Here is a 25,602-nt window from a genome sequence, read left to right as displayed (position 1 = left end):
TTGCAGGAGAGTTGACAATTTTCATCATTTCAAAATGTCTTTGGTAGTTGTGAAGAACTGACAATTTTTGAGTCCCCAGTATTGGAGTTCAAAGTTTCCATTTAAATACATTGGGAGATGTGCTTTGGAAGTTGTCATAAATCAAACCAAATCAAATAAAAACATATTTATCATCTTCATCTTTGCAGCATAAAGGTGGAAAGTTTTTTATCTCCAGCAAAAACAATCAAAACATATCACAAAAATAATTTTGGATGATTTGAAAATAATTCAAGACCAATTGAAGTAGCAAAGTGCCAGGAACATGTATTATAAATCATGGTAATTTACTGTCACATTTCACTTTTACTCAAATTTTTTCATTTGATAATAATAACAGCATATAAATACCTTCAAATCGCTCTGAACATAGCTATGCATTGTCTGCCTCTGTAGCTAATTTACCAAGCATCTCAGCCAGAATTAAAGGGTATAATGAGTACAGTATGAACTTCAGCTTGATGTAGCAGTTCTCTATCACTTACCTGAAAAAAAAAAAAAAAAGCACAAAACTACATTAAGCAGCTCAAAGGGGAAGGCCTAAACATTGTGACAAGTGAATCGAGCAGAACTGCAGGAATATAACAAGATAAATCACACATGAAATGTATTAACTAAAAAAAATAAAATAATAATAATAATATGAATTTATTTTGATGAAGTTTTAGAATCTATTTATTTCTCACGTGAGCAAACATATTTCCAAAATTACCGTGGCGAAAGTCCAACAAGAAGTTGCATCGTTACTTTCACGTGTCAGGTCGCAATGACCTTCCACCGCCCCGCGGCGGCGCTGCGGTCAACGCTGACGCCGCCTGACGTCACAGCAGCAGAAGAAGAAGAAGAAGCAAAGGGCGGCCTTCAGCGGCACAAGCACATTTAGCCCAAGCTTGTTCTAGCTAAAACGAAAAAAAAAAAAAAAAATAACAAAAAAATAATCACTTTCCCTCCTTTTTACACAACCGGAGTTAGGTTTGTTTGGAATAAAGACCCATTCATGTAAGTGTGCACAGAAATTACTCTTTTTCGTAATGTCTACGTAATTTATTCGGTCTCGGTCTCGGAGCTAAAACATCTTCCGCTTCGCGTATTGTTTGCGTTAAGGGAACTAGTTTAACTTGGACGTGCCGACGCTTTGTTAGGTTCAGTCTACTTCCTAGAGAAAAAACAAAACTTAATAACCCCGGTGTGTGGGGGGAGAGAGAGAGAGAGAGAGAGAGAAAAAAAAACAACAACAAAAAAAGAAGCCGTGTTTTATCGGTTAAATTTGTGCTTTTCATCCGGTGGCTATTAAAACTGTTCACGGTAGAAATCGCTAACGAGAAGTAATAAACGCGATGGTCCCCCGGCCGCGGGGAACACACGTGTCCGATGCCTATTATCGGACACCTCCACGAACCCGCTTCCTCTCTTCTTTTTTTTTTTTTTTTTTTTTTTTAAACTGAATTTATCGGACGTCTGCGGAAGCACACATTTGAACAAATGTTTCCTCCTCCTCCCCCCCAAAAAAAATAATAAATAAATAAATAAAAGTTTAATTCGGGCTTGGTAAAAGACCAGTCGGCACAGAAAAGCTAACGTCGCTGTCATCCCGACTCCACAGATCTTCTTCCGATTACCAACCGGGTTTTTTTTTTAAATTTTTTAATAAATGTAAAAGTGGACATTTTCATAACGACAACAACAGGTATCGGAGATTATAATATTGTGTGACCAGCCGGGGTTTGGAGGCTTGATTTGGCGGTTTTTTTTTTTTTTTTTTTTTTTAATGCGCTTTGACGTGCAATCGTTAGTTATACCGGACCATAAACATGATATGCGTCGGTATTAATTATGTGGCACTCGTGGTTAATAGCCTGTTGTTAATGCTCGAGTGAATTCTGTTAAAGTTTGTTAAAAAAAAAAAAAAAAAAAACCGACACAAGAAATCAGAAACATTTTGGCAGCGAGCTGCTGTCCGATAATGGAACTCTCGCGCGCGTACGCCAAGTTGGAAACATTTCCCCCAGAAGAGGCTTTAATAACCGCTCCCCTCATGTTTAGAGATAATAGTTATTTTTTTTTTAAAAAGTCTAACGTTTGTCATACCGACCGGCGGAAAAAAAAATCGTTTTGTTTAACGACACACACACACACACAAAAATGTCAAAGCCTCCATTTCCGGAACTGCACGTTTCGTCACGAATAAATGCGGAAGCTGCAACCAGAAAGAAACTCCTGAAGAATTCCAGTTAATTTGAGGAACAGGAACTGTCGAGTCAACCAGTGGGACACGCTGCTGACGTTGACTGATGATAACAGAGACGGGTTTAGTTTACGTCACCGCTGTTGTTGGTGTTTCATTGGAACTTTTTTTCACCAGTTAATAATAATATTGTACTTATTTCAGGTGCTGACTGAGGAGAAAAAAACAACAACAAAAAAGGCTACGCAAACATGTCCGGAGCGTGTCAGGACAGAAGAAGCCGCTGGCAGGAGATCCAGAAAGGCCTCCAGTTCATTCAGTAAGTCTTATCTTAAAGTAGGGGGAAGGAGGGGAGGGGGGGAGATTTGAAATGTGTATTGAACTTTTACACCCATGTTTGTTTGTTGTCCTGACCGCTTACACTTGTATGGACTAATCAATGAGTCAATCAACAGAAAATGAACCTCACAACATAACGTTGATGGACTAGATATCGTCTTAGATCTTGCATATTGTAATATCGTGTTACGGTAGAAGTTTGGTCTCTTACTGGTTTTTAAGGCTGCATTACCGTAAGATGATATAATTTTCTAAACTCTCCAGACTGTTCTTGCTGCTCTTGTTACTGGCCTCTACCCACTTAGTCGTAGCAACCGCATTACGGATGATTATCACAAATCTTACGCAACATCAATATCAAGCACGATTTTGACGCTCCTTAATGTCACACGGGGCAGTAAACTGACTCTGTTTTGGGGGATTTGGGGCTGTTGGTTGGACAAAACAAGCAATTTAAAGACTGGTAGAAATGATCTTTTCTTCTCTTTTTTTTTTAAACCCTCTCATATCTGTGCGACAGTAGGAATATTGGTTTTGTGCCATTCACAGTACCAAGTGTCAGTCATGTGTAGGTCAGGAGTCATCGGTTTCTTCACCTCATACGACCCGTTATGGCAGCACAGAGGCAGGTGTGTGTGTGTGTGTGTGGGGGGGTGGGGGGGGGAGGCAGGTCACATGTATTTTAATGACTGTGAATAAGACTCCTGAATAACATGTGATGACATGTGTCTTCCTTGGGACCTAAACAGCTTATGATGCAGTGCTTGACACTTCTACTTCAGTTACTCTCATGAGAACACGCGGCTTATCGAGACCCTTGATTTTTTTTAAATAAATCTACATCGCATCAGACTCCGAAGACACCCCCCCCCCCCACCGCCCCGCCTTTGATTTGAAATAGTACGAGTGGTGTGACGCGACCTGGTCGGTTAGTCCCCGGCGAGAAATTTCCAGAACTCCACCAGTCTAGACAATGAAAGTAATTGTTAGTTCTCCTATTAATATTAGAGTATAACTAAAACATCTGCTGGGGTTCCTTAAACTGAAAATTCTTATTAACTACAAGTGTTTGCCCGCTCATGAAAAAGTTTAAGCAGCTCTGTGGAACTGCATGACTCAGGAATGATTTACCATCATTGCATCATTCATGACCTTTTTTTTTTTTTTATTTATTTTTTTATCACTTCATTGCGTTTACTTCCAAATATCAGCTAAAATGTAAAATCACAGTCCAAGATTGAAAAAGGAACAGGTAGAAGAAAAATCCTCTATTATTTTCCCTCCTTGTCGAAACAAACGAGGTCTACCGCAGGTGCAATGTTGCCGACACAGTAGATAGATAGATAGATAGATAGATAGATAGATAGATAGATAGATAGATAGATAGATAGATAGATAGATAGATAGATAGATAGATAGATAGACAGACAGACAGACAGACAGACAGACAGACAGACAGACAGACAGACAGTTACTTTATTAATCCCACAAGGGGACTTTTTTTTTTGCTACAGCAGCATTATAGAAAATATTAAATATAAAAATGCACAGTATATACAATAAATAGAATACAATAAAATAGAATAATTAAATAAAATTAAAACTAACTAAATTAGTTTTGGTTTCAATTTGGCATACCTGAGTTTTGTTTTCTGTGCATCGGACAGACTTTTTGGTTTGTCCACACATTGTTTCGGAGCGCGGCCTGGCAGCTTCGTGGTATGTTTGACGCATGTCATCGCTTTGTCAGGGCGTCTAAAGTTATCCAAGACGGAGACAGAAAGCCCGCCACTTTAATTAGCTGCATTGTTTTAGCACATACTTTGATGTCCCTTAATGAACCTCAACACTGAAGACCGAGTGATGTTGCGATCACAAAGTGAAGACGCGTTAAAGGAATTCGACTCAACCTGTGGCTGTTTATTTTAAGTGTAATGAGTTGGTGGGCAGTTGAGCAAGCTGCTGGCTGTTGTCTGTCTGTCTGGTAAGGCTGTGATATCCAGACAGCTTTATGCTCCAGCTGTTTTCTCCATCTGTTGTAAGCAGGCACGCCTCGGTTAAAGTGTGACCATCTGAAATGTAGCTCTCTCGCAGCTCCCGTGTGCAAAACAGGAAATACAACTCGACATGCCAGGCGGCAGCTAAACAAAACCACGGTTTCAACAAACTCTTCCATCAATATTGGCGCTACCTTTGAGGTATACTGTCAGTTTTGAGTGCAACAGGTCGTCTGACCCGCTTAGCATTGCGTCCCGTGAGTGATGATTGCTGAGGATATTAATTGTAGTTCGCTGTCACCACGTAGACGTGGACAATTTACTTTGTTGTACTGAACGTCTCGGCCAATAATCGGTATCGGTCTGTTAAAAGTGTATTTTGTGACATATTCAAATGAATTAGAGTCATGTGGAGACCTGGCACTTATTATCACGTCGTTTAACTAGACACGCTAATCGTATGCATAATAGCAGTCTTTTTTTGTTTGTTGTTGAACTGGGTTTTTGGAGGGTTGTTCACAGTGTCATTTCTGCTGACTTGTTTGAACTGAACAGCTGCACACACAGCAACCTCTTCAAACCAATGACATACACAAACCACAACCCTACACACCTTCCTGGCCCCGCGGCTTAGACTCAAGTCTGTGTTTTTATTATTGGAAGTCCGAAACAAGATATTCTGCAGAAATAAATAAATTAGTTGCTGTCAAAGGCCACGAGCTGTGAATCCTTTGCTGAACTGTAGTTAAGGTTGTTATTTCTCACTTGAATGTGTTATTTTTTTTTTTTTTTTTACAGCTTTGAAGGTTTCTAACGTCTTTTTTTTTTGTTTTTTAGATCAACCCTTCCATTTCCTGGAAGTCAAGAGCAGTATGAGGTAAGCTTCTATGTAAGTTGAATGTGGGTGTATTTCAGCTTTCATATTCTGCCCACACTTGCACTATTAGTTCAGCTAATTTCCGGGTCTTGGACTGGGTCGCGTGAACCTTGTCATCTCCTGTTTCCCAAATAAAGGTCATCTCTACTTTTGTGCATCGTTTAGTTTTTTTTTTTAATTTGTCTCTTTTTTTTTTTTTTGCCAGGTGTTCATAAAGGACCTCGTGTGGAATCTGTTCGGAGAAGGAAATGACGTGTTTAAAGAAGGGGAATGGACTAAATCTATTGAGATGTACACTGAAGCATTGAGTATAGCCGACTACGCCGACTCGGAAGAAATCTGTGTTCCAACAGGTTTACTGGAAAAATTGTACGCAAATCGAGCAGCGGCGTACCTAAATATCGTTCCGGTAAGTAGCCAGTCAAACTACTCACCATTTCCTTCTCTTTGTTTTGACACGTCACACACCCAGCTGTCCAAAAAAACCCCCAAAAAACAGAAACAAAATGTTTGAATACAATCTGAATTAAATTCATAAATATGACTTCAGTTTCAGTAGCACAGCTCCGTCTTCTACCACTTTCCTATTTGCCGTTTCTCAAATATTCCCAAAACTTGTTGTGTTCTGCTGCTTCAGGCCCGGGAGGCAGCGTTAACCATAACCTTGTTTTCTTGGCACATGTCCTTGACATATTTCCTAATGAATGTATATTAGTTCAGGGAAAGGCCATTAATGAACCAAAATAATTCAACAAAATTGACTTGCGGGACTTAATTGACATTGTGTCTCTGCGCTCTGATTCATCAATCGCGATTCTCCTGCCCACCGTTCCTGAGTAGTTCTGGAGGGCGGAAATGTGTCCTCGGAATAGATCTTAGTCACCACACAAGCACACTGCATTTCCAGTTTGACTGTGTTATTCAGCCAGAGGACAGGCAGGTTAATATGACCTGATGGGGTGGGTGCAGCTGACTTTGATAACAAGATCGCTTTTGTTTTTTCTTTCAACGAAACCACCCTGCACACATTATAGGATGCGTATTGTGGTAAAGGAAACGCTGGTTGTGGTGTTGAATGATGCTCGTTTTATCCTCTCACCTGTAACAACACATCACAGGAGAGTTTAAGTTGTTGTGCTCAGGACTGTTGAAGCTAACAAACCAGGCTATGGTTCGCATTTTAAAACTAATTCATTGAAATGTAACTAAAGGAGAAGTGTAACAGTTTAGGAAACATGCTTATCTGCCTTTTTTTTTTTTTTGTCCAGTGTCAAGTCTGTCTGTACACTGAACACCTACAAACCACAGGCAGTTAACTTATATCAGCACAAAGACCTTACACATGGGAAAATGGCTTGTCTGACTCTTAATAAAAATCCACATACAGTAACTCTAAAGCACACTAATTTGCATGTTATAAGTCATCTGGAAAATCCATGTAAAAAAAACAGTTTGAAAAAAAAAAAAAATGTGGATTTAATCAGGGTTATTTGCAAGACTGTTTCTAGGCAGTGCACAACCTCTTCTCGGAGTTTCTGCTGATTGCCTGGCAACCTCAAGGTGACCAGACCCTATAAAACCATCGCTGTGAGCATCTGCAAACAAAAGACCTTTTATCTAACTCCAGAACACGAAGCAAAAACAACGTATTTTCCCAAACACTTCTCTTAAAGCGACAGAGTGCTGTTGCTCTTTGTTTGTTGCTCGTACCGATGTTTCCCACGGGTCGTGGTGGCGTGTGCCCCGATGTGCGTGCGGAGACTCACGCAGATTTTAAAGGGGGGGGGGGTAAACCAGGATATTTTCTGTCGCCGCACTTTGGAAATATTCCCTAACGGCCTCAGCTGCAGAGTATTGGTAGACGCCAGCGAAGCCGGCTGTGCTCAGGGAAGCCTCGACCCTCCACTCCGTAACTGCCGGGCTCACAAATAAGACGGGGCGTGTGGCCAAAAATGATAATAAATAAGTTGTTCTAATGTAACATTTTGTAGAAACAGAGTGCTCTGTCCCACGTCTGGGAAACGCCGCCTGTCCGAACCACGTTACTTTCGAGCCTCTTACTACGCAGAAGCATTCTAATCTGAAATCAGTGACAATATACGCATTGTTCATTTCTATGAATACACCATAACTTACTGATGACCCGATGTTTCCGTCAAGATCAAATCTGCGCATTACTCTCTCTGAAAATGAGTTCGAGAAACTTGGCTCCAAATCGGGAGAAACGTCCGTTTGGGGATAACGTCTGCTTTCAGATGAACATCCGGTCCCTCTTTCCTGTCGGTGTTTCTGCACCGAGTAACGTTCGCAACGGCGAAAACCACCGCTGCCTTTTCAGGGAAGTCGCAGCCACCGGTGGATAAAACGGCGGATGCTCGACTCGCTGAGCGTGCAAAGCCAATTTCGGATCGAAGGAAGGTTTCTTTGTTTTGTGTTGCAACGCCGCGAGTAAGCACAGCTGCCCCTAACTGTGCAACGTGTGGGTTTTCTTTCGTAGGGGCTGTACGACCAAGCACTAGAAGACTGTGAAAAGGCTCTCCAGTTGAACGAGGGGAACAACAGGGCGCTGTACAGAAAAGCAAAAGCCTTGAAAGAGATGGGGAGACATCAGGAAGCCTACGAGGCCGTTGCCAAATGTTCTCTAGCAGTGCCTCAGGTAAGGTGGAACTTGTCTCCCCCTTCTGCCAGCGAGAGCGGATGACAAAAACACTTTGTCGACAGGCGCTCGCGTCAGAACTGTTGCGGGTGCAAAACGGCGGATAAAATGTTTTCAGTGTCGCAACAACAATCAGAATTTGATCCCCGTGATCCGATCGCATTTGGGAAGTCGGAAATAGCAGCTACAATTTAATCCTTTTTTTTCTATCCGATCAAAGTTAAGGTATTTCTATAACCGAAAGTTAGCTTTCTCACGCCAGACACCCACATTTAAAAGCTCTGCATACTGTCAAGACACGTCAGGAGGCCTGCAAATAGTAGAATACCCGAGATTCTCAAATATTCGGATCAGTGGATTTTCCACAATTTGAACACAATGGAAATGCACAAAGATCAAAGGCAGCGACGGTCTGCTGACTCGGTGTGTTTGTGTTGTTTCTTCAGGATTCCAGTGTCACACAGCTGACTCAGGACCTTGCCAAAATTTTGGGATTGAAAATCCGTAAAGCCTATATAAGGAGTAAGGTGTGTAATTGTCCCCGGAATTCCTAGAAAGTCTCACCATTTCCTTTCTCCAAGAAATAATTACACATGATACGGTTGATGTCATAAGTTTAAATTTAGTTGGTTTTTTTGGTGTTTTTTTTATTTTTTTAAATAGACGGGTTTTTTTCTGCCAATGAGTTAATGGATGTCCAAAACCTATATATATATATATATATATAAAAAAAGAAAAAGTCATGTACAGAAGGTTATTTCTTCTTTCGTTTTAACAGCCTGCCTTGAATGTTTTGCGAGGATCAAGTTATCAAGATGCATCGTGTGAAAAAGTAAGCAACACAACATGAAGTCTGTATCCGTGCTCTCTCACGAAATACCGTGGTCACTAAGGATTCTTTGTTTTCAGTTTTCTCTTGGCTCGTCTTCAGTTGAAGATATAGAAATTGGTGAGTTTTGGATCTTTTGGGAAGCTTCGGTTTTGTAAAAGGGAGGCAGGACAAAAGTCACTTATCTTGTTTTTGTCCCTCTGTTTTTGTTAGAAGTGCCTCAGTTGACCCAGGATAACAGTGCTCTGGCTCCGGGCCCGTCTCCAATCCAGCCTGCGGTGATTGAAGCGGTCGTGGATGAAATTCCTCCAAACAACTGTGTCTCTTCCGTGACCCCGTCCGAGCCCCCCGGCTTCGAGTCTGTCCCTCTGTCGGTGTCCGCGTCCACGTCGGTCCCTCTCCCCGCGCTCACTTTTGTAAACGGGTGCCGAACCAGCAAGCCTTGCCCGATCCTCGAAACCAGTCAAGATTTCGACGCCGACATCATCGGGGACGACCTCGATGATCTACTGGACCAAGCTGGCCCCGAATCAGCCATGGTGAGCGAGCGGACGCGACCGCGGGGGACTCGGCGACGAATCGAATGTGACAATGTGTGGACGTCTGAACGGAGGTGTGACTCGTCTTTGTCTCTTCCGTCAGGTTATTCGCACGGTGAAGGGGCCTCTTCCTTTGCCGACCAGTATTGCCTCGGGCAGTTCCATGTCGAGTCCATTCCTGATGCCATCTCACATCAGCCCGTTCCTCCACAGCGGGTCCCAGCAGTGCACTGTAACTCTGCCGCCTTTGTATCACAAGTCAGGGTCAAGTGCGTATTTTGGTATGGACACTTTTGACTCTCTGGCTCCGCCACTGGACTCCCTGGATAGTCTCACAATATCGGACTATAAAACGGGTATGTCGCTTCCACCTTCCTGGCGTTGTCATCGGGGCTGGGTACTGAGCTTCGAAACCTTTACGGCACTTAAGCTGACATAAAAAGTCCTCATTCCGTACCAAGCTGTTCCACCTGAACTGCAGCGATCGTTTTCATTTTAAAAACGCAGAGCTTTTGCTTTGTCCACGTCTTGACTAAATCTCACCAGCGAGCCTCAACGTTAAGCACACATAGGCTCTACTCGGGCAACTTGCCCACGAGGATCAAAAAAAAAATTAAAAAAAAAATCACTCGCTTTCAACTTGTGCAGATGTTGTATTAGAAACATCTTATTTCACTATTCTCAAACACATCGTTGTCTTTACAGTAGACTGAAGGCTCCGCTCGCGTCTTCCAATAAGCACACGGAGGCGTTTAGGGAACACTGGCAAATTGTTACATTCGGGGATAGCTTGCGTATGAGGCGTTAAGGGGACAGCTGCGAAGACGATAAACCACCCGAGTTACATTCTCCCATCTCTAAACCGCATGAAAAGTAAAGGTGTGTGCTGTAATGCAATTTTCTTTTTCTTAAAATGGGTTTCGTGAAATTGGCATTGAACTAAACATCGGCATTGAAGTCAAGATATAGGTACAAAAACAAGTCTTTGAACGATACCCGGCCCGTATTACTTCATCAGTACCAAACTGAATAAGCGCTGATATTTGTCCTCCTCCTTTCAGATTTTGTTCCGAGTCCGTTCATTCCGCAGGTAATTACAGTTCATCAGTATTGACGAGACAAAATCAGTTTAGAGTTGGTTACAGGCTTATACGGTGTCATATGTCCTTTTTATTTATTTATTTATTTTTTACACAGCTCAACAATAATGAAACCCCCATGGGGATGGCTGTTGGGATGCCCGATGTGAAGGGCCTCCCGGCCGCTGTGGATCTAGCGAAGAACCCCTTAGCTGAAACGCACGAATTCAAACAAGCCTGCTCGATGTGCTACGTCAAAACTGGTAAGGAAAATGTGACTGTCCACTTTTCTGCCTTTCGTCTTTCGGGAAGATGAGTTGGCGTTTGGTGTAACACGTTTCTTCTTTTTTTTTTTTCTTACATTCGCAGGGCCTGGAGTGTTGGATTACACACTTCATACTGAAGATCATAAATGTAAAAAGGATGTATTACTCGGCAGACTCAAGCATTCGCCAGACAAAACGTGGAAGCTCATTCGACCCAGACCGACGAAAACCCAATATGTTGGACCTTATTACATTTGCAAAGGTGATTTTTTTGTTGTTGTTGTTGTTGTTGTTGAATTTCCTCCATTGTTCTTAGTAGGAATTTATTTAAGTCTTCAAAAGAATGTAGCTAATTCTGATTTTAAAGATTACAAAGTCAAGTCCTCAAGCGTGTTTAAATTTTCCTCACGACTACCTCTTTGATTTTTTTTTTTTTTTCAAAATTTTAAACATGACTAGAGAAGCATTTATAACACTCGTCCTCTTGCTTTTGTTGCACTCGCAAGTCATGTCTGCATCGAGAGGCTGATATTAAAATGTGGCCTGGCCTGTTTCCAGAGGTGGCTGTTGGGAAAGAGTGCATGTACCCTGGCCACTGCACGTTTGCCTACTGCCAGGAAGAGATTGACGTTTGGACTCTGGAGCGGAAAGGCTTCATCTCCAGAGAACTGCTCTTCGATCCTTTTGGGACGAGCTCCAACGTCAGGTTGACCGTCCCCAAGATCTTACAGGAGCATCACGGGATATTCATGTTTCTCTGCGGGGTGAGTATTTCCGAGGCCGCGGTCGACGCGGCAGTCCGGTCGCACAACACCGTCAGCTTCACCGACTCGGCCCGCGGCGAGCTCGGGCGATTTTTGAATCCGCCGTGTTGGGACGTCGCACCTCTTCACCCCGAGAAGCTCGGCGCTTGTTTTGGCCGCGCGTCTGGGACGGTTGTCCCGCTGAACGATGAAATGTGACTTTTGATTCATTTGGCTGGCGCTCCCCATCTGCCTCCGCATTCATCCGGTTGCTTCTGTCAGCGGTGTAATTATCAATCAATGCCAGCGTGCCGCTTCCATTGGCAGCCGTAGAGGCGCGAACCGCCGCCGCCGTGTTCGACAGCTCGGGTGGCGCTCTTCCCTTTTTTTTTTTTTTTTTTTTTTTGTCGCTACACCTTTCCCTCTTCCACAGCTCTGCCGGTTTATTTGATATATTATTGTGAACCGGACCTTCTAGTGAATCGGTCACACGATTTTGAAGCCAAGTGTGCAATTACTTCTGAGCCGTTGTTATTTGGACACCGTGTGTTAAAAGGGCGACGCCTGACACCGTTTTGTTTCAAAAATGAACGCATGCCGACTGAAATTACAGCTGAGACCCGGTATTTAATGCAGCATTCATCATTTTTATTTCATAATTCTACGTGCTGAAGCAAAGAGCCCGAAGAACGAAGAAGAAAAGTAGCTGTGCGTGTACTTACTGCTTGAACTGTAATGTCGGTGGTGAAGCTGCAGGAAGTCGGTGCGGTCGACGACGGTGGCGCTTTTAACAAAACAAAACAAAAACGACAAAAAAAGACGTCCCACCTTCAAGAGATCACACAATTTACAACAAATGAGCCACATCATTTATGAGCAATTATACAACACAATTAGAAAGTAAGGCGATTAAATATTAAGTTATTAATGTGACAAATGAAATGCAAGATGCACGTTTTGTCGTTGTTTAAATTTTTTTTCTTATGAAATCATTTTCTTTTTGCCTTTTTTCTCATCTGTGTTTTAGTCTTCGTGTGCGTCGTGATCGGAAAGTCTGTCAGGACAACAGTTATTTTACACTCGAAATAGAATCGATTGATTTACGGCGGTGCAACAATTTATTTTGCATTTTCGGTTGATGTAAATATTTCCTCCTCTATTGTTGATTTACCGCTCATCATAACAAAACCTACTCTCGTGGCAGAACTTCTAACGTGACTCCGTAGAGATTGTGATAAACCTGCAGTATTTCTGTAGTTCAAAAGCTGTTTGTTTGTCCTGCAGGTGTGCTTTGACCACAAACCCAGAATAATCAGCAAAACCAACAAAGATGACTCTTCACTCTGTTCTCATCCTGTGACAAAGCATGACTTTGAGGATCATAAGTAAGTGACACGGCAGCTCACAACTCTGAAACCACCGTGTGCTTCAGTCCTTGGAAAAAGCACATTTACCTAAACAGTATTTATCGCCCACATATTCTGGGGAGGAATCTGGAGAGAAAAGTCGTATTATTCGCTCGGGGCAATTTGGGCAGACAACTTGACACAAAATACAAATATGTAACAATAAAAACAGAAAGATTTAAAAAAAAAAAAAAATGACATGGGACAGATTAGAGATTAAGAGCGCAATTAAAATCCTGAGTGTTGTACCTGTTGTGTGTTTTAGGTGCCTGGTCCACATTTTGAAGGAGAACACCGTTCGGTATTCCAAAATCCGACCCCTGAGTCCTCAGTGCCAGCTGGATCTTTGTCGCCATGAAGTCCGCTACGGCTGCGTGAGGGAGGACGACTGCTTCTACGCCCACAGCCTCATCGAGCTGAAGGTCTGGATGATGCAGCACGAGCTCGGTGAGAACGGTCTATGAAAACAACACGGCAGCCGAGCGCCACCGATATCTGGAATATCCTCCCAAATGCTCTTTTCTCTCCCACGACGACGACGACGACCGTTGGGTGTAAACGGCAGATTTTGAAGCACGTTTTATTCATATTTTTTTTTAATTCTGTGTCGTATACAGGTATTACTCATGAAAGTATTGTTCAAGAGGCCAAGAAGTTTTGGAACGCCACAGCTTCGTTGCAGGGAGTGCAGGTAAAAGGGACATTACGGCTCAATGATTTCACACTTTTCCATTTTTTTTTTAATTTATTTATTTTTTCATATTTTTACAGCAATACAATCTGTATTTCTGCACAAAACATATAGATCTATATATAGGTAGATCGATAGATCTAGATCTATACATATATATCTAGATATATCTCTATATATATATATATATATATATATAGATATATACATAGATATATATATATATATATATATATTTTTTTTTTTATCCATTTCATTTGCTTCAGCCTGGATCGAGGCTGACTAGTTGCATATGCCATCAGTGTAACGTAACATTTTGCAGCATGAATATCTGATCAAAGTGGGCGCTCCGCCAGCGGCCTCGCGTACTCTCCTTTAATCTGCTCCGGTCGTGTCACCGTCGCCGATTTGTATTCACGCCGTGTTTTTAAACCAGCGCTTCCAATCTCCTCAGCAGCTTTCCATCCCACAAAGGAGGTTCGGCCCCCCAAACCTGAAGATGATGTTTGTTTGTGGTCAGTGCTGGAGAAACGGCCAACTCAGCGAAGCTGACAAAAACAAGAAGTATTGCTCAGCCAAGGCGAGACACACGTAAGTACGGTATAATAAAAAATAAAAAAATAATAAATTAAAAAAAAATAACATGCCAATTACATAACCACTAATCTGCCTTTGTGTCTCAGGTGGGCGAAAGACAGACGGGTGGTGCTCGTAAGTTCCCATGAAAGAAAAAAGTGGACGACAGTAAGATCACTTCCGACCAAAAAACCCATCCCGTCTCAGTTTGAGGTTCGAGTCCCAACATTTTACCCTCCAAAAAAAAAAAAAAATATATATATATATATATATTCTCCTGTGTATCTGATGAAAATGTATTTCTTTTTTCTTTTGTGTCTGTTAGATTTGCATGCATGTGACGGCTGGCAAGAAGTGTCAGTACATCGGGAATTGCACGTTTGCTCATAGTGTTGAAGAAAGAGACCTTTGGACGTACATGAAGGAAAACAACAGTGAGTTCGGTCGAGGAGATTGGCTCTCTTCCTCGGTAGAATTGAATTGGCGCGTGTGTGTGTTTGTTTGTTTGTTTGTTTGCAGCCCAGTCACTTTAACCCCTCATTCAGTTCCAGATATGGATCAGCTCTACGAGCAGTGGCTGCAGTCTCTGAAGCCGGGCTGGGGCGACGAGACGTCCAACAACTCGGTCAGGGAGAACGGCAAACAGATCCACATGCCGACGGACTACGCCGAGGAAGTGGTGAGTTCCAGGAGCCGGCGGACGCGACACGCCGTCTTGGCTTATGTGTAAACCGGTTGGCGGAGGGAGTTTATGCTGAGCTACGATTAAGAGCCGGCAGCTCGACTCTGGCCGCACGCGGCACGAAGCTGTGACATGAGTTTGGCGGTTTTGTTTTCCGTTTGGGATCTTTTAACGCGTCCTTAACGACGGCGGCGTATCGCTTCTGTGGGTCAATTATAGTTGTCGGCATCTGTTGAGTAGTTCGAGCTGCTGATACGCGATGGTTCAAATAAAAACATTTTAATGGGATAAAAGGTGCGGTCAAAAAGTTCCGAGATGACCTTCAACAACCAAAAAGGAGCCCGATTTTTCGGGGGAACTAAATCCAGCGACAGGGGGGGGGGGGGGGAGACGCACCAGAGGTCACGAGAACACGTTCGACTCGACTGTCGATCAAGTCGCAAAACTAAATCAGTGAGAGCGCTCGTTCCCTTCGGACCTTTTGATCGCACCTCATATCGTTTTAATGACATGTTGTTGGGTTGGTTTTTTTTTTGTCCGAGTGATTAAAATGAACGTCAATCAATCCGTACGGGTGCAATTTCGGTTTTCGCAGGCAGGCAATCATTGTTGGCTGTGCGGCAAGAACTGCAACAGCGAGAAGCAGTGGCAGCAGCACATCACCTCAGAAAAACACAAAGACAGAGTTTTCAACTCTGAGGACGATCAAAACTGCTGGCAGTATCGATTTCCCACGGGCACTTTCAAAGTTTGCGAGAGGTAAGGTGGTCGGACGCGGCGCACGGTCCTCGTCCAGGCGCTCTGCGATTGGTTGACGTTTGATCTTGTGCTTCGACAGATTCCTCAAAGGCACGTGCATAGAGGATGACTCGTGTAAGCTGGCGCACGGGGAGCAGGAGCTAAAGGAGTGGATGGAGCGCAGGGAATTCCTTTTGATGAAACTTGCCAAAGCCAGAAAAGACCATCTTATAGCACCCAATGACAATGACTTTGGAAAATACAGTTTTCTGCTTAAAGACATTAAATAAATATGACGACAGTAATCGCGCCTACTTAACAAATGATGCAGTATTCAGACAGTCTCGAGCAAGGTTGTCGTTGAGGGCCTCTGACGTGCACAGGAAGTAGCCTGATCACAGCAATGATTTTAAAAAAGGAGGGACATTCAGGACCGGCCCCTCTGATCCGGTGGCTGGTTGTCTGTGATCAGAACCACGGCAGTGTTGACATTAAACAGCAGACACTGAGTGAGAGACACTTGAAAGCTTTGCTATGCACCATTCAGTAGACCGCCTGGAAATGGTGAGGAAAATGGCATGTAAACGTTGATCAGAGAGACATGTTCAGATACTTACAGTTGACCTAAACAAAGTGATTTCTTTCCACGAGCAATTTTGTTATATGTTAATGACCTTTTAAGTACGGAAGACTTAAATTCAGAGTTCAGTTGACATTCGTTTCCTTTAAATCAGTCAGCACAGGTCATTTTCACTTTCCATTTATCTAATAGTGTTACCAGTGTAATGGGCACCAAACCAAATAAAGTTTCTTTTTTTTTTAATCTGTACTGAAACTGCTGTGTTTCCTGAAGTGTTCATCTGTGACCGACTGCTTAAGAGCCTCGTGTCATCTTTGCAGAAAAGTATTTCGGGTATCCAAGTGCCCCCAAAAATGTCACCCTGCTACCCGTTTGTGGGGAATGAATCTCTCTTTTTTTTCTTTTTCTAAATATTTTAGAGATTGATCGCTAAAGTGATAGGCAGAAAATTGTCAACTACTTTGATGATACATTTATCATGAAGACATTTTTTTTTTTTTTTTTTATGGAAAAGAAAATGCTATAATTCTCTGATTGCAGCTTTATAACAGAGATTTTTCTGGTTCCTTTAATCCCCCGGATAATAAACTGATGATGTTTTGGTTTTGAACTGTTGGTCGGGACGAAACGAGACGTTTTAAGCTGCATTTTGGGACTCCGATTGACCTTTCTCACCGTGTTTGGACATTTTAAAGAACAAACAATTAATCAATCATGAAAATAATGGCTGCAGCCCTATTCTTTTATCCACTGTAGTTCAATCTACAACCCTGGTTCATATTTTAAAAGCCTGTAGTTTTCTTATGATAACATCTCAACTTTTAAAAATAAAAACAGCCGTCTAATATTTGGAGTAAAAGCAATATTTACGAGCAAAATAAACAAGTACAGAACTTGCGTAAATGTCGTTATATTTCAGTTTGTCACTAATCTAGAAGACACTTTTAGTTTTTCAGTCCGAATGCGGTAGCCAGTGTTTAAAAATGTAAATTCAGTTATTCAGCAGAGAAAAACAGGCCGAGTAGAGGAACATCTGAATCGTTTAATATTTGTAGAGCCATCTGGCAAATTACAACTGCTCTAAATTGACAGAATATTTCTAATAACTTAAATGACACCGTTTCCACGTGCGCGAGCATTTTCTCCTCCAATCATCTTGGCGGATGAGATAAAAGGAAGGCGGTCGGACGTTTCCTTCCGCCGGACAAGTTCCGTTTTCAACCCCGTTGTTTTTAACTGCGCGGGAGGTCTCTGTTGCTCTCGCGTCCTACCTGGCATCCGGGAAAACCTGGCGCTCGGTCCTCCGAGGTAGTTTGGCATTCGTGAAGGGAGTTCGGCGCTGCGGCGGGAGCGCCCCGCGTCTCAGGCCAGCGCCCGCTGCAGGTCCTCCACCTCCAGCTTCCACATCCGTCTGTGAAGCGCGCCGAGCTCGGAGAGGTCCGCCATCTTCACCGCACGGATGACTGGCTCCGGGGAGACGGCCCGGATGACACCCATCACCATGACGTATTTGCCTGCGGCAACAACAACAGCGGCAGCAGGTCGATTGTTCACTGTCAGTGGAATCGAGGGACGGTAACGTGGAGATGTGGCCTGAGATCAAGATGTTCCTGTCCTGCCACTCTTTCAGCTGAAACTGTCTTTACTGACTGTAGCGTGGTTTCAACATTAAGCAGTTTTATGATACAAAAAACAAAAGGAGATATATATATTTATATAAATATACAAATATATATTTATATATATAATATATATATATATATATATATATATATTATAAAATATTTACATATATAATATATATATATAATACAATATTTAACAAAAATATATATATATATATATATATATATAATATATATATATATATATATATAATTTATATATAATATATATTTATAAAACTATATATATATATGTATAAATATATATATATATCCTTTTGTTTTTTTGTATCATAAAACTGCTTAATGTTGAAACCATATATATATATATATATATATATATATATATATATATATATATATATATATATATATATATATATATATATATAAAAACAGCCTTTAAATAAAGCAAAGTTTCATATTAGAAGCTTTTGATTAGCACCCGTCTGAGACCGTTACAGCCTTAATAGACTTTTCTCATCAGATGTTTTTCAAAGCAGGTTTAACTACTAACAAAAATACAAAAAAAAAAGGTTTACATACAAGTTTGTTTCACCAATTTTTGTTTTTTGTGCCGAAGTGCTCTGATAGGCCTTACGGGACATGTCGTCAGTTGCACGGGTGCTTTTCATGCTACAAGTCAACAAAGGATTTCAGTCTTCTACCCCTTTTGCAGTTTCTTAATAGCACATTAAGGATGAAATTTAAAAAAAAAAAAAAGAAATATGATTATCGTTGTTATAAATCATTTTCAGTTAACTGATGTTGTAAGAAAAGTCAAACGGCTGTTTCAGAATTTCTCATTTTAAAAAGTAAAAATGGGAAGTTCTGCTCTTTTTCTCGATATAAACAACACCAGAGCAGAAACATCATAGAAAATAAACTTGATCAAAAAAAAATGTGACAGATCTGATGGAGAATAGTACAGTCACGTTTAACTGGTTGAAATAAAGCAGTTGTTAATGTAAATGGATCTAGCTTATGCTGATTAAGAAGGGAAAAAAAAAAAAAAAACAGCTTTGGTTTTTCAGAGATGTAACAAACGAACCAAAACAAATGACAAGAGTTAAAGTCTAAACTTCTGATTGGTTAATGAACTCGTTATTTATTTCCTAAATTGAATTAACATTCCGTTTTGTGCAAACAAAACTGGCACTTGGGGTGAAAATTGAGGAAATGATGATTAATAATCCTGTAAGACCCGTAATGAAAACACGTGTTGGTTGAAAACCTCGTTGAAAAGCTGACGTGTTGTTTTGTCGGGAAACAAACTCGGGAGACTCTCACACCTGCAGCTCATCGCCTCAACCGGTCTGTGATTATTTACCCTGTGACAAACACGGTTTTCCTCTGGGGATGTTGTTGACGCCCTGGACGGTGAAAGTCCCCGTCTCGTCCACCAGCAGCGCCGCGTCTCTGTCCAGCTGGACCTCCATCACGGTGCCCTGCATCCACACCAGCGACGCCCGCAGGGAGCGACCCCGGCCCAGCCCGAGGACGAAGCCCTCCCCGCTGTCATCGGCGGAGCTCCGGTTTCCCGCCGCTCTCAGCTGACCGGAGAGAACTTTAACGGGCGGGGGACGTTTCCGTCCCGCGTCTGTTTTCTCCGGCTTCGACATTACCGACGGAAGGCACTGCTCGCTTCTAAACGGGACGTCCCGCGGCTGGAGGAGTTTTCAGTTTCCCCGCGTCGACGAAAAGGTTGAACCCGCCGGAAGTTGCGGCGGCAGTTTATTTCCGGTAGCAACAACTTCCGGCCCGGAATCTTTCAGAGTAAAAACGTCACGTCTGAATATCAATTCCTCCTTTCATATCATATTTAGGTTAAATTGCATCAAACCGTGTCTTTTAATTTGAACTTTAATCTGACTTCGCCATTGATTTTTTTTTTTTTTTTGGCAACAATTTATGGGCATTATAATGGTTTTGTAATTCAGTTCAATTTTGTCCACGTAGAACCAAACCATAACATCTGTCATGTTACAGTGCTTTACATAAAACTATGTCAAGACCTAACGATATTATAAAGAAGCCAAAAAGTTTCCCTTGGTGACAATAAGAAGGAAAGGTGAGTAAAAACTGAATATCTGAGCCAGAAGGCAGCTCATCTGCTACAGAATAAAGGTTTTTTATTTTATATCAAATTTCAAGCACGCAATTATTAAAAGATGAACTATTCGCCGAAGACCGCCCAGTGAGTCTGAACAGCTGTTTAAGATGCATATTACAGGGCAGACTGATGTTGACGGGGTGGCCGGGCAGCAAACACGCAGCCACGTCGATGAATACAGCTCTGAAAAATACTGCTTTAACAAACAAAATCAATGGCAATAACGTTCAACTAATTGAAAATACAAACAATGTCGATGTTCTTGTCTTAAAACACAGGGCTGCTTATTAATCTTGTCATGCCGTGTTGCAGTAATAAACTAACACCGTCTAATGCAGCTGTTGCCGTGACAATAATCTCGATAAATGAGTAGAAACCGAGAAGGGACGTTGTTTAGAAGTGAAACACTAAAAATAAAAAAATAAAAATTCAATTTGTTTGGGTGGGAAAAACAACAATGAACCAGAGCATTCATTTCATTAAATAATTTTTTTTTATTTCTTTAAGAATAACTGAAGAAAAGTGTTAGCAATTTCTGTACAATTATTTCATTGTTTTTCCCTTGGATTTGCTGAAAACCTTGAATGATCAACAGGGCTGAGAAATGTTATGCTGCCACAATAGTGCACTTGTAACCTAAAAAGAATATGATTAGTCCGCAGGCATCCATCAGTTTCCTTCCAATATATTCCAAGAAGTTCCTTAAGCCTCGCCGTCGACTCCAGTTTCATTTTTAAATGGGCTGCTCCTCTCGATCCCAGTTCATCATTGTCAAAAAAAAAACCAAAAAAAAAAAGAGAGGCACATTAGAAATACTGCCATTTTCCGAGGACTGTGTCTTTGATTGCATCAACAAACTGTGCAGGCACCCAGTAGACCCAATATTGAGAGGCTTCCGTTGGACCCAGCTGAAAAGCCTACGGAAGTGGAAGACAAGAGTGGTCAGTAAGCGCATCCGACGGCGTCGCAGGCGCCAGCGCGCTCTTCGAAACGTCGCGGCTCGTATCGATTTCAAAATGTCAACGGAGGTTATTTTTGCAGATCTGAAAGTATCGAATGACTTCGATGCGAATCAGATCACAACACAACACAACACACGCCCGGCCGGTGTTAAAAGAGCATCCGTCGGCTGGAATCGCACGTGAAACGCCAGATTCCTCCGGTGTTGCGTTAACGGGGAATATTTAGAAAGTCTGACGTGAACTGTGTGGGAAGTCGTTTCAACACCAAAAGATCAATTCCTTTTGCAGGATATGAAAAGCCCACTAAATTACTCCCGGCGCTTCACCGTGATCAAAAACAAACAAACAAAAAAAAATCGAATATGACCGGTAATAAAACTCGTTAAAAAAAAAAAACACCAAACCTTCACCTCGAAGCTTCTTTAACTTAAAAGCGAACAAGGCGGAGAATCAGCAGGAACGTCCGACCTGCATCCTTTGGGACAGGAGCTCCCCATTCGCGCGTTTAAATCCTCCTCGTCGTCCTCGTCCGCCTCTTTCTAGTGACGCAAACTCCCGAGCGAAGCCGCCGGCGTCGCTTTTGATCTGAAGCGTTCTCGCGCGACGGCGGCCGATACCGACACCAAATAGAAAGACGCCGTCGACGGTTACGCGCGGCCTCCTTCGCGAATGTGTCCCGTTAAAAAACAACAACAACAACAACACGTCGATACAAACGCGACGGCGCACGATTTCTCTTCTCGTACCGGAGAGAGAGAGAGAGAGAGAGAGAGAGAGAGATCTCCGTCTTCTCCCGGCGACCAGATTCAACGACGTCGGTCGTTCCGGAAACTTTCCCGATTCCAGACAAACAAGGCGCCGGAAGCGTCTTTACGAAATCAAACGCTTAATCTGCAGGAGTCGCTGGACATTTCCGGCTCGCGCTGCGGAGAGCAAACCGGCCGGCCGGGGCTGCGTCGCGTCCTCCCGTCGCTTCGCCGAGCAGCGGAGCGGAGCGGAGCGCCCGTTTCGCGCGTTAAACACACGGCGTCGGCTCCGCTGCTCCGTTCCGTTTTCTCCGAGCCGAGATCGTGCGGCGTTCGTCCGGCGGCGCGACGGGCGAGCGCGCCGGCTTCGGCCGGACGTGCGGCGACAACACGTACCATCATCTGATAGTCCTCGTGGCCTTCGATGGGTTCAGACACTACGTTTTTAATGGAGCCCATCGGGACTTTCTCCGTTCTCTCTGCGGGACGACAAGCACGGTGAAATCGTAATCGTCAGTGCGTTTGTGTTTTTGCGGTGATTGATTTATTCATTTATTTTTATTTCTGTGTGTGTGCTAAATCAGGCCGGCGGTGATCTCACCTTTCGTTCCGATCCACAACTGATCCTGCTCCAGCTTGAAAGTGAGTCGAACTTTTCCTCCGGACTTGTTGTACATCCCGGATAAAGGCACCGTTGGTAATCGTTCCTGTTGGCGGGACAAGGGAGCCGTTACTCTGCCTCCGAATGAAATGATTATCCGTTTAAACACCGTTCGCTACGGATAATAAAAGCTAAAAGGGGAGAGGGAGGGGGGGGACACACCGTTCTTCGTCTCCTCTCACCTTAGTTCCTTTTATCGCTGGCATGATGTCTTCTGGTTTACCTTTGTCCAAGACCTTCCTGTGTTGCTAAAAATGAAAGTGCAGGTTTAACGTCACCAAAAGTCAAAAGTCAACCGTTTTGACGGGACCCGACAGGAATCGAGTACATCTCACCTTTTGCCTGCATAAAGGCTCCTTCTTGTTCTCTTCGGCTTTAACTTCCTGCTGAACGACCTCTTTGGGCGTGTTTACCGCCAACACGTCATTAATCGTAGATCCTACCACCATTATTTTCGCACCGTTCGTGACCTTTATTTCGCGTAGCGTCTTGTCCTCCGGCAGCAGGCCTTTGTACATCACTTTCTGCATTGCCGGCGGAAGACCTGAACAGACGAAGGACTCATTGAGGTCTTACCGAATTTGTGAACGACCCGAAAACATCCGCCGTAGCGTGCGGTTTTGAGGCGTCCGTCGCGACGCGTTGCTCTTACCGGTGAGCGAGTGGATCCTCTCTTTTAGTTTGGCGCCGGTGCTGTCGACAGGGATTTTCAGGTCGTATTTGTTCTTGTTCCAGATGATCTTCAAGTCCACGGTTTCCTTATCGTCGTCCGCGTCGTCCCCGTTGCTAATGCTAGAGTCCTGAGTTGTGGCGTCTTCCGCGTCCGTGCGAGACGAAGTCTCCGCTTCGCCTTTCCCGGCGTCCTCGCCGAGCGGCCCGGCTTCTTTCGCCGGAGCCTCGGCTTCCATTACGACTTCTTCGCTTCCTGGAAGAGATTCACATCCATTCATAGTATTTCTGCCGAGCGCAACCTCGTTAGTTATAAAAAAAAAAACAGCGCGTCCCGCGTCTCCCGGACAAGACGCAAATACCCGGAAACCCGCACCCGACTGTTGACGCAAATAACAAGGCAACAACAATAGAAAGTCCAATAATGTCAACAAGACAACACTGCGGGAAACAATACAACCCGATAACCACGTCAGTGTTTTTTTGTTTTGGCTCTTCGCAGCTTTTCTTTTCGACAAAAGGACTTTTTATCTGTTCCCGAGTCGCGGCGGAAAACTAGAGCGTTCGCTGTCGAGAGACCTGAAGCTACTTTAACAAGCTGCCTGAAGAAATCAGATCAGCGACGTCTTTTAAATCTCTTTTTAAAACACATTTTAAACACGGGAGAGCCTTTCCTGGTTTTAGCGTCCCGCTTTGATTTCTCCCTGTCGTACTACCTCTCACATTTTTTTTTTTTTTTTTTTGCCGTCGTTGGCACTGTACATTTTGTGTTTGGTTACTGCTTTACTTTATACGATCCTCGCGTTACCGGATTTCACAGCTTTTTACATGTTTAACAGCTCGTTTTCTGTTTTTAGTGAGAATCACGTTGTGACGTACGTTTAGAAAAGTCCTGTATAAATAAAAGGTTATTCTTTTATATCATTATTATAATTAATATGCAGTTCCCAGGACTTCCACACACTAAAGGAACTAAAGTACTAAGTTGAAACTATGAGTCAACATTACAACGTGCACATATGAAGTCTAGTTTCGCTTTTTCTTCTCACACACTGTATTTCTATTTCTTTTTTGTTTTCCCTTCCTCCTCTACGGAGTAATTCAGTTTGTGTTGGGTGAGGAGATAAATAAAAGCGAACCACGCCTGCACCAAAACAGACAAAAAATATATATATATATATATAAAACCGCAAAACACCGGATCCTGTAAAACGGCTGGCCTTTCTGATTATAAAACAACCCGGCGTGTAACACAACACACCGGGACGCCGTCGTCACCACTCTCAACTTAAAACCGTATTTTATTCAGCACTTTAGCAGCTGAAGTCGGCCGGTTTTTTTTTTTGCTTTTTTAAAATATTTCCTTTAAAATATTCCGTCGTTAACCTGAATCCTCCCACTTAAAAACAGCGAACTGTGCGTTAGCGGCCGTTAACGTTGGCTAAGCTACAACACCGGAGAGGAGGAGGAGGAGGAGGAGGAAAAAACACTTCTTTTTTTTTGGAGATAAACGTTGCGGAGAAACGTCCATTTACGTTTCCAGTCTCGTAACGGCGTCGTGTGTTTCCGCGTCAATTAGAAGCGCGCCGCGTTTCGTTAACGCGGTTTAGTCTCAAAAGGAAAGATATGAAAAGAAATACAGCTACAGTCTCTCAATACCCACCGTCCTGGGTCGCCATGATGATTGTGTACAATCTGCTGTAGGCTGTGGCGAAGAGATTACACCGGAAGCGGGATGAGTCCGACACACAGGAAACAAAAGTCGAAGAACAAAACTCGAATTCCGCTCACGAGCCCCCACATTAAGGCGAAATAACATAGCAAATAAAATAAAAATAATTACGTTTTATAGAAAAAAAATGGTATTATAAAAATAACTTGCACGACTATATATATATATATATATAAAAAGTTTGTAGTTTCAGTTAGGCAATGGAAAAGCCGACCGATAGAAAATGCGCATGCGCTGAGGAAAAAAACAAAAACAAAAAAAACCCCTACAATTACATTTGTGATTTTGATTTAAAAAAAAAAAAATCAGTGATGAAGTAAATATTGTATAGATATAATGACGTCAATACCTCTGTCGGAAAAGAAAGAGTTCCGCGGTTTCCATGAAAAAAAACGAACGGCGTTAGATAGCTACATCCGGGGATGTTAGCAAACACGGAAGTGAGTAGCAGTGTTTCCTCTAAATTTGCTTCGCATCTTTGTTGTTGTGCCAGCGAAAACCGAGACCGAGATGTGGCACTTAATCAGTTGGTTAAGTTTTTCTTCTTCTTTTTTTTATATATATATATATATTTAATTGGCTTGCGATTTAAAAAATAATTATCTATTACCGAGTATTGAATTTTGGGAAAGATCTCCTGAAATTTCCTGTAAATGTCAGTAATTAAATGAGCCTATATTTAACACAGTATCCAATTTTAAATTTAGAGAGTGTGGGCTACTTTTAATTCCTGTGTTGATTGATCATAAATTACAGATTTGATATTAATCATATATTTAATCTGGCTTTTTAAAATGTCAGTACTTTTTTTTTTTTTTTTTAAATCTTATATC

The 25,602-nt window shown here is 42.5% G+C and overlaps 3 protein-coding genes across 8 annotated transcripts; 1 reads left to right on the top strand and 2 right to left on the bottom strand.

Moving 5' to 3' along the window:
• The first annotated feature begins 870 nt into the window (after positions 1-870).
• zc3h7a (zinc finger CCCH-type containing 7A) lies at positions 871-16,461 on the top strand. Of its 4 annotated transcripts, none has more exons than XM_069714695.1 (23): positions 871-1,038; positions 2,429-2,543; positions 5,398-5,437; positions 5,643-5,846; positions 7,935-8,093; positions 8,540-8,620; positions 8,872-8,925; positions 9,003-9,042; positions 9,136-9,461; positions 9,565-9,817; positions 10,523-10,551; positions 10,659-10,803; positions 10,910-11,068; positions 11,365-11,570; positions 12,834-12,934; positions 13,221-13,402; positions 13,573-13,646; positions 14,104-14,237; positions 14,330-14,435; positions 14,548-14,656; positions 14,768-14,901; positions 15,500-15,663; positions 15,743-16,461. In XM_069714695.1, exons 2-23 carry the CDS (start codon positions 2,476-2,478, stop codon positions 15,930-15,932), a joined length of 2,958 nt encoding a protein of 985 aa, XP_069570796.1. In that variant the 5' UTR covers positions 871-1,038; positions 2,429-2,475; the 3' UTR covers positions 15,933-16,461. The 4 variants fall into 4 exon arrangements, with proteins under 4 accessions (XP_069570796.1, XP_069570794.1, XP_069570795.1 ...); XM_069714693.1 differs by having other exon boundaries at positions 14,101-14,237; XM_069714694.1 differs by having other exon boundaries at positions 871-1,042; positions 2,441-2,543; positions 14,101-14,237.
• A 790-nt stretch (positions 16,462-17,251) lies between these two features.
• On the bottom strand, positions 17,252-19,595 carry rmi2 (RecQ mediated genome instability 2). Its single transcript, XM_069714697.1, has 2 exons — positions 19,217-19,595; positions 17,252-17,736 (listed from the first exon to the last, which is right to left on the bottom strand). The coding sequence occupies exons 1-2, from the start codon at positions 19,506-19,508 to the stop codon at positions 17,585-17,587; spliced, it is 444 nt and encodes a 147-aa protein (XP_069570798.1). The 5' UTR covers positions 19,509-19,595; the 3' UTR covers positions 17,252-17,584.
• An 874-nt stretch (positions 19,596-20,469) lies between these two features.
• Positions 20,470-24,781, bottom strand: ubfd1 (ubiquitin family domain containing 1). Of its 3 annotated transcripts, XM_069714744.1 has the most exons (7): positions 24,701-24,781; positions 23,021-23,293; positions 22,704-22,912; positions 22,551-22,616; positions 22,309-22,414; positions 22,104-22,186; positions 20,470-20,916 (listed from the first exon to the last, which is right to left on the bottom strand). In XM_069714744.1, the coding sequence occupies exons 1-7, from the start codon at positions 24,714-24,716 to the stop codon at positions 20,806-20,808; spliced, it is 864 nt and encodes a 287-aa protein (XP_069570845.1). In that variant the 5' UTR covers positions 24,717-24,781; the 3' UTR covers positions 20,470-20,805. The 3 variants fall into 3 exon arrangements, with proteins under 3 accessions (XP_069570845.1, XP_069570844.1, XP_069570847.1); XM_069714743.1 differs by lacking the exon at positions 24,701-24,781 and having other exon boundaries at positions 23,021-24,188; XM_069714746.1 differs by lacking the exons at positions 22,104-22,186; positions 24,701-24,781 and having other exon boundaries at positions 23,021-24,189.
• Between the last annotated feature and the right edge of the window lie 821 nt (positions 24,782-25,602).

Source organism: Brachyistius frenatus, unplaced genomic scaffold (genome assembly GCF_029030835.1).
Source record: "Brachyistius frenatus isolate BFR_SWC_R1_liver_20210118 unplaced genomic scaffold, ASM2903083v1 Contig_134, whole genome shotgun sequence".
In the NCBI taxonomy this organism is placed as follows: Eukaryota; Metazoa; Chordata; class Actinopteri; family Embiotocidae; genus Brachyistius; species Brachyistius frenatus.
Note: the sequence above shows the minus strand (reverse complement) of the source record. Positions and strands in the feature narration are given on the sequence as shown.